This window comes from Sinocyclocheilus grahami, unplaced genomic scaffold (assembly GCF_001515645.1).
Source record: "Sinocyclocheilus grahami isolate Dianchi unplaced genomic scaffold, SAMN03320097.WGS_v1.1 scaffold1073.1, whole genome shotgun sequence".
Classification (NCBI taxonomy): Eukaryota; Metazoa; Chordata; class Actinopteri; order Cypriniformes; family Cyprinidae; genus Sinocyclocheilus; species Sinocyclocheilus grahami.
The window spans coordinates 351,124-360,007 of record NW_015506252.1 but is presented as its reverse complement, the minus strand read 5'-3'; the positions used below and the strand labels follow the sequence as shown (position 1 = coordinate 360,007).

Below are 8,884 nucleotides of genomic sequence, written 5' to 3'. Positions count from 1 at the left end.
CTCTCTCTCTCTCTCTCTCTCTCCCTCCCTCTCTCCGGTCATTAGGAGGCGGGTCTCCTCATAGAAGAGTCGCTTCACTCACCCGGGGTTTATTTCAGTCAGACTCACCCGCACCTCGAGCTTCTCCTCCTGCTTTTGGACTGAACTTCACAGGACTGCTTCCTCCGGGATGGCCGCGTCGATTCTGCAGGTATGGAGAACACAATCTGATCTCATATCTGCCTATGTTTTCATGGTTTTATATCGGATTTCTATAAATATGTATAAGCGTCAAGAGCCTACTATATGGATGTTTTGTGCATTATTGGTTTGCATATCTTTGATTCTGGTTACTCAGTAAAAGTTATTGGATGGCTTCTGTAAGAAATTAAAAGTAGAATGAAAACAACTCATCTTAAGTACTCTAATTGGATGAACTATGTGATAATAATGTCATTGTAAATATAAAAAAAACACTGAAATTCAGTCTCTATGCTCTCTTAAAAATGAATTTACAGTTACAACCATAAAGGGTTTTTGCATTCTTTTTATTTTGTAGTCCTTTAGAAGTACTTTTAAGAACCTAGACACCAATGCACTGATGTGAGTAACTCGTGTCGAGCAAAAAAAGGAAGAACGGGGTTCTTTGCTGAATTTAGGAGCCACTGAGGGAACCTTTATTGGGTTTGTTGCAACACAATCAAAAAACTTTTAAACTTATGACCAGATAGTCCAACCTAGACACTGGGTTCTGAAAAAACTACACTCTGGGTTAAATACAACCCAATAAAATACAAAAATAGGAAATAGGTATAATCGGGACAAACCCAGCAACTGGGTTGTTTTGACCAAGCGGTTGGGTTACTACCCAGAAGGTTGGAAATCGGGACAAACCCAGCAACTGGGTTGTTTTGACCAAGCGGTTGGGTTACTACCCAGAAGGTTAGGTTAAACATTTAACCCAGCCGCTGGGTCAAAACAGCCCAATTGCTGGGTTTGTCCCTATTTTACCCAGCATTTTTTAGAGTGTAGGAGACTGAAACTCTTGCGGCGATGGTTTTGGATGTTGGCGTCAAATTTAAGCTCCACGCTGTAATGGGGAGCAGTTAACCTGGAAACGGGAGCAGAACCTTTGCCAAGATGAACCGCACACACTCAGCGGGAAATATCATCATCACACACTGCGCCTTACTCATTCATTTATCATCACTTCCCAGCGGAAAATGGGGTAGACCACTGCCTTTCCAAATGAAGCGAAGTCCAACCGTAGTCTGTGACTGTAAGGTGACGTTTGGACTTAACATCTTAAGTTAGAGTCGTGGTTATCCTAAAATGCCAATCTGCTTTTTAATTTAACATCCAAACAGAGAGCTTTTTGTAATGTCGTTGTTGACTGTAAACATGGTTACCACATGTTTTTCTGTGGCTGTGTTCATGCACTGGCATTAAGCATGTTAAATACTTGTGGAATCGTGCTTCGATCAATGTGAGTGTGAATATTTGGAAAATAATAGACCATCTTTGATTTCTAAATTTTGTATTCTTGTGCATTTGTTCAAATTGATTGACAACGCAATTAGAGTGTTCTAAACTAAACAATTGTTTGTTCTTCCAAAGAATATCATATTGTTGCCTGTTTTTCACAGACGGATGGTCACTATGGAGATGTAAACACGTTAAACCGGAACTCCACGTGTGGAGGCATTAATTATTGTGTTGTCAGCGCTGGTGCATATTTCTGTCTAGACTAATAGTGCAGGATGGATGTTTGCTCAACCTCTTTTATGCTAGGTAGCATCATTTGAAGCAACATAGATTGCGTTCTGATCTCTCATTCTCTTCTCAGGAGGAAACACGTTATGGATCCAGTCCCTTGGCTATGCTAACCGCCACCTGCAACAAGTTTGGGAACACCAGTCCAGTCCGAGACTCCGCCACGCCAGGTAAAGCAGGAAGCACGGTACCAGTTAAGAAAGCCTACAGCATGACCTCTGAACTCCAGAGCCCTAAGAATAACGTGCGAGGCAATGAGGGCATTGCGGACTCTTATAGCGGCTCCTTCAGCTCCGCCGGGGGCTTGCTCACTCCGACCGGCAGCCCTCCTCCTGCTCCCACGGGAGCGTACGGCTCCGAATACAACCTGTTCTCCAGTTTCCAAACCTCCAGTGCCTCTCAGGACCCTTCGCTTCTGGGGACCAAAGCCACAGCGGACTGCCTGACCAGCGTCAACACCTACCTGGACATGACGCATCCCTATGGCTCCTGGTACAAGGGCATCCATCCCGGGATCACGGCTGCTCCTGCGAACGCAACATCTTCTTGGTGGGATGTCCACACCAACTCAAACTGGCTAAACGCAGGACAACCTCAACCCGAGAGCCTCCAAGCGCACTTGCAACCCATCGCTCCTCAAGCGTCCCTCAACCCCCAGATGCCTAGTTACACTCCTGATTTTACGCCTCTAAACCCTGCGCCGTACCCGTCTGTAGGCTTGAGTTCGTCCTCGCACCTGCTCCAATCCTCACAGCACATGCTCCCGCAGGACATGTACAAGCCCAAACCCGTAACTACTTCTGGAATCCTGGACAATTCCATGGGGCTCAAACCGGCTCGGGGATCTCCCGGATACACATCTACCACCGGAAGGTCTTCTTGCGATTGCCCGAACTGCCAAGAGTTGGAGAGGCTTGGCGCCTCGGCTGCATCCCTGCGCAAGAAACCCGTCCACAGCTGCCACATTCCCGGCTGCGGGAAGGTCTACGGCAAGGCCTCGCACCTGAAAGCCCACCTGCGTTGGCACACGGGCGAACGACCCTTCGTCTGCAACTGGCTCTTCTGCGGGAAGCGGTTCACTCACTCCGACGAGCTGGAGCGCCACGTCCGCACCCACACTCGAGAAAAGAAGTTCACTTGTCACCTGTGCAATAAGCGCTTCACTCGTAGCGACCACCTCAGCAAACATCAGAAGACCCACACGGAAGCCAGCCTGCAAGGGAAGGGTCCGGAAGAGGAGGCGGAGCCCAGAGGAACCGAGGAACCGACGGATTCCGCTAAAGTGGCTCCTCAGGGGCCCGCGGGTGGCATGCAGGATCCGACGGTTGGTGCAGAAGAAAAAAGCGGCACCTGTAACGGTGTGAACAGCAGCAGCGGGCTGCTGGAGATATAAAACCGCTGTGTGAGGAATTGGATGAAGACTCTGACAAGTGGAGCTACTGTTGCATTGGTGCTAAGCTGCGTATAAAATTAAAAACCCCTGTTTTTATTATGCAATCTGTTTTTGGGAACTAGTTGAATGTGCTCCACAGAGAGCAGCGTACTATGAACATTTTCTAGACTGGGAGGTTTTGGGAGAAATTAATTGTTTTACAAAGAACTTCAGACACATGTTTGTCAGGAGAGGCCTACATTTTGGGAGTATTTTTAAATATTTTAATGTCTACAAGTTATTATTGAATTATTTCTCGTTCTTTGTTTTAAATTCCTTCTTCTTGACAACTTTCAGGGCTGTTTTTGAAGCCCAGCATTGAGTAGATTGTGTATCTGACATTTGGGCTTCCAATCGATGCACATGTGATCTGTTTTTATTTAATTAAAATTGATTTCTTTTATTTTTTTAATCCTGAATGCTTTCTTGAGGATTCATTACTTTGATAGAATTGATCAGGACGTAATCTTCAGTTTAGGCTGCAAAGAGGCAATCTGGTGTTTCATTATTGGTCCTGTCGCTTATCATTGTTTTATTTAATTTCCTATTTACATAAAATCTAATTTATGTTTTAAATTATGAGACAATGTTGTGTTTCACTGGTTTTGCTGAATGGAGGTAGACCATGAAGCGAGTCATTTATGAATAAATTAAGTCTTCTCATTCATGTGATGGTTTTATTTATTGTTTATTTGGACGGATCGAGTTGAACTTCCTTTGATTGGATCTTTTAAGCAGATTTTTAAAACAGAATTTACATCTTAAGAAAGACATTATGTATTGAAACATCAGTTTTTGTTGTAAAATCCTAAATAAATAGTGGAAATAAGATCAATGAAACAGATTTCTGTGAATTGATTACAGTAAACATGTACAGTAATTTAATTAAGCATTGAAACCACCATATGTGGCCGTGTAAATGCGTTTACATTTTTAATTTTTGTGAATTTCACAAAATGTTCAAGAACATCTCAGGTCCTATTTCACCCTAAAGTCAAAGGAAAGAAAATATGTCATGCTTAACCTAATTTTATTATTTTCCCTCAAATTATCATTGCTGTAATACAAAAACTTTATTTTTTAATTAAGTCAGTGGTAAAGTATTAATACGTCATGGTGTTATCATTTGTTTTAATTTATGCTAAATTTACATTAAACATTTTACAGTTATGAGAATTGATGATTTTCATAAGTGTAACACTGTTTTGTATTGCAGTAAAAAATACATTACTGAGAATAATCAAGAGTAAAACTTTTACAGTAACGATGAACTGAAGTCACAATGCAAAACATCTCAATGACCCTAATTAGCCGAAATTTGCTTAATTCTGCTTAAATCAAGCCTACTTAATTCTCTTTATAAAAAATATACAATTTTGTGTTTCTTGTCATTTTGGGTTGAAATATGATCCCTTCACATTTATTCATGATGCATCTGTTTTTAATATATTAAAAAGAAAACATATCAGCAACCATATTGACAAAAAAAACCTGCATGCTGACGAAGCATTACTGGGTTGTGTAAAAAACAATAATAATTGTAAGAAAACATCTTTATGTTCAGCCATGTTGCGAGGTTTGGCCAGTTTCTCGATCACACCAGCATATTGAATCCAGAGACGCTGCATGTGGGATGTCATAAATCAAACGTATGAATGCTCAGAATAAGTTCAGACCACAGAGTGTGAGTAAAACCTTTTTTCTCCAGAAATGAAGTGTCATTGCTTCGAATGTTTGGCCCGTGAGTAATGATTCGTGAAGGGAAAGAATATAAAGCCAGATAACTTTTCCTCATGCCATATACTCCTCTTGATCTTTGAGTTTCTCTGTCATTCGTATTGTCTTACGGCTCAACAAATGCTTTAATTAGTTGTTGTAGCTCAAACAAAGCAGAGCTCTCAGTCACACAAAGAGTCTCTCAGAATGCCACTCGAGGAAATTAAACCTCCCCCGCTGTCTGTGAGGACCAATTACCCCCCACCGGCCCCACAATTACCCCACATAACGCTGCGGGACGGTCAGCACGGGACAGGAGACGACTGACCACTCACTAAACTCACTAAAGAGAGGAAATGATCAGTGAGGCGTTTTCAAGCTTATTTGGTTATTTAATTTTATTTTATTACAGTGCTTGTGAGGAAGCATTTTATATATATTTTTTTATTCTTTACAAAAAAAAAATTTTCTAAACCTTATATTTTTATGAAATTTAGTTTTATGAATCTTTCAAATTTCCCACTTACATTGTGAGAATGTTCCACCTTCAGAATCTTATGCGACGAGAAGGTTGTCAACATCTGAATATGGAATTTAAATTTATTTTTTTACTATTTTTATTTTATTTATGTATTTTATTTTATTAGAGAAGAGACTTATTTTACAGTGAGGGTTTTTAATTTATTTAATTTATTTAATTTTCATTTATTTTTTATTGCAGTGCTTCTGAGGAATTTCTCTTTTTATTCTTCATTAATTTTTGCAATTAATTCAGCTCAGGTGTGCCTTATGTGTGTTATATTTTTTGTTTTTATAAACCATATATTTGTATGAAATTTAACATTACAGTTTAAAAATGTCGCACTTATGTTGTGAGAATGTTCTACATTTAGAATCTAAAGTTACAACATAGTGTCAACATGTTGTTGTTTTTTTACTCTTTTTATTCTATTTTCTGAGAGAACAGCATCTTTATACACAGTGAGGGTTTTTTAATTATTTTATTTATTTTATTTTATTACAGCGCTTGTGTGGAAGCACTTGAAGGTGAAATTTCACTTTTTTATTCTTTACAATTTATTTCAATTAACTCAGCTCAGCTTGTGCCTTATGCATGTTATCTATTTCTGGTTTTTATAAATCTTATATTTTTATGAAATTTAAGAATAATTTTAGGTAAGTTTGAAAGATAAGTCTGAAAATTTCCCACTTACATTCGCTGAAAAAAAAGATTTTTTAACATAAAACAAAAATGATTTGTGTACATTCTGTAATAAATAATTAAATAAATACTATTTCAGTCTTTCTACTTCAAAATGTCATGTTTAATTCGATGTGTTACTTAATTATTCTTTCAAAGTCTTCTTTCCTTCTTTTGGCGTCAACAAGTTTGCATACAGAATTGTAATTACACTATTTCCTTTTTATTTTTTACGTTATTTTTTATTTTATGAAGTAAAGATTTTGAAACACAGCAATGGACTTTTCCTGTATGAGAGCAAGTCTTTGTGAATTACAGAAAGGATGAGAAGTGCAGGAACGATACTGAAAACTAAAGAGCAAAAGCTGTGAGTTCCAGAAGCGTTGCACATATTGCAGACTTTATTTATGTGATCAAATGCATGCATCACCCCTCATATTGCGCTCTCTTCTCATCGACTCCTCTTGACTCGGGATGCATGGTTCTAATTTACTGGCTCTAATGAGCTGGAGTTGAGGTCAGTTGGTATAAAGCATCTCGGGCCGGCTCTGTCATCAGGGCCTGACATGTTTATGGTGGTCTGAAGTGGGCTGGCGGTCACGTCTGCAGCTTTAAAGGCCGGGTGGAGGGTTGGGTGGGGTGTGTGTTCGTGGGTGGGGGTGTAGGAGCTTTATATGGGGGGTACAGGAGGGTCCGTGGCTTCTGACTATTATTTTTGAACTTTTATACTCCCCTGTGGTGGCGGTAACCTTGTTTTATTTTTGTATCTTTATGTTGGAGGGGGGAAAAAAAAGGAAAGATGAGGATCTGCCTCGAGTGAAGCCATAAAAAGATAAATATACTCAGGGCCATGAGAGAAAAGAGAAGAAAAAGAAAAGATGACAGGAAAAGAGGGAAGCACGAACTCCTCTCGTTCGTCCTCCTCAAACGCGACTCTCAGATGGTCAGTGGATAAATACTAACTAGATTTTTACAGTTTCTTGTGCATGACTTGGTTTCCAGGGAATTGCAATACAGCTGCTAAGGTGTTCTGATGGCTTTTTAGGTGTGTTTTTATTGGTCAAGTACAACCAGTGAGGGACGAGTTACATGAGGACGTATTATGTTAAAAACATAATCGTTATGGAGCAGGTCAAACCGACCCTAATTTAATTTAATATACAGTACCTTCAAACAAACAAACAAACCAAAAAAAAAGAGAACATATTTTAAAATGTATTCTTTAAAATTTGAGAAATTTTTAAGACTCTATTTAACAAGGTTTTTCTATTTATATATTCATTTTTTTACATTTTATAAACAGTATTTTTTTTTTATATTTTAACTGCATTTAAAAAAATAATGTAAACATCCTTAGAATGTAGTTGGAAAAACTGACTTAACATTAAAAAAAATATGCATTTCTGCATTTATCCATTTATATTCGTAATAGACATTTTGTATAAACATTCCACAAGTGTCAAAACTTTGCATGCATGTTAATGATCCTAAATGAAAACAAATCACAAAATATCAAGAATAAAATCATACATTATCCAGTATTTCCGACCAACCAAAAAAGTTAAAAAATTAAAATAAAAAATTAAAAGTGTACCCTATATGGATTCAATATAATTCACCAAAAATCACACTTTGAAAAACATAAATCAGATAAAAATAGTAAACCTTTATGTTTAATAGTTCTCACTTCTCATACATTACAAATAATAAATATATGAATTAATGAATAAATGAATGAATGAGAAATTTTTAAAACGGAATTTAACAAATTATTACTATTTTTACTTTTTAACACTATTTTTAAAAATGTTTTAAACATTTAAACAGAAGAAGTTTGGAAAAGCACTTCTGTGTTTTCCTGAAGCTCAGTCAAGTATGGAACTCGCAACACCAAGATCATGGGTTCGATTCCCAGCAAAATAGTTCACCGTGAAAGCAGTGTAAATTTCTTTGGAAAAAAGCATCTGCCAAATGCGTAAATGTAAAAAAATAAAAGGGGTAGTTGGGAATCTGACGTAACAAAATGCTTCAAAAATATATGTTTATGTGCAGTTGCCATTAACCATGAATCATAATAGAATGTTTGTACGCGCATTCCATGAGTGTCGAAACTTTGCATGCATGTTCATGATCCTAAATGAGAAAAAAAATCACAAAATATCAAGAATAAAATCATAGGTTAAATAGTATTTCCGACAACTCCAAAAAATGGGTCATTTGGATTCTATGAGTACATGGGATTTTTAAAACTGTATTTTTTTCTTTTTTGAAGTTGTAAAACAAGGATTGGAATTATCCTAACTTAAAAAGGTCACAGAATATCACTAAAGAAAGCATAGGTTAACCAGCACTTACGACAACTCAAAAGGACCCACAAGGGTTAAAACATAAGGTTTGGGGTTTCAAAAAGTATGAGCAGCAGAACCAGTGCTGCTTGACCAAACAAACACCACAAATGAAACAGAATTTTGTTTCATTTTGTTTAAAAAAATGCTGGGTTAAATATTACCCAGCGCTGGGTTAAAAAGGGACAAACCCAACTATTAGGCTGTTTTGACCCAGCCGTTGGGTTGTTTTGACCCAGCAGTTGGGTTCAAAACAACCCAACCGTTGGGTCAAAACAACCCAATAGCTGGGTCAAAACAACCCAACCGCTGGGTCAAAACAACCCAACCGCTGGGTCAAAACAACCCAACCGCTGGGTCAAAACAACCCAACCGCTGGGTCAAAACAACCCAACCGCTGGGTCAAAACAACCCAACCGCTGGGTCAAAACAACCCAA

General features: G+C 38.3%; 1 protein-coding gene across 1 annotated transcript; it reads left to right on the top strand.

Moving 5' to 3' along the window:
• The first annotated feature begins 111 nt into the window (after positions 1 to 111).
• Positions 112 to 3,678, top strand: sp7 (Sp7 transcription factor). Its single transcript, XM_016251855.1, has 2 exons — positions 112 to 190; positions 1,826 to 3,678. The coding sequence occupies exons 1-2, from the start codon at positions 170 to 172 to the stop codon at positions 3,143 to 3,145; spliced, it is 1,341 nt and encodes a 446-aa protein (XP_016107341.1). The 5' UTR covers positions 112 to 169; the 3' UTR covers positions 3,146 to 3,678.
• Positions 3,679 to 8,884: the final 5,206 nt, after the last annotated feature.

Excerpts from the sequence above, each read along its gene's own strand:
- sp7 (XM_016251855.1), top strand. The coding sequence starts at position 170 with ATGGCCGCGTCGATTCTGCAG. Across the intron at positions 191-1,825 it reads TGGCCGCGTCGATTCTGCAG|GAGGAAACACGTTATGGATC; the intron begins GTATGGAGAACA and ends TTCTCTTCTCAG.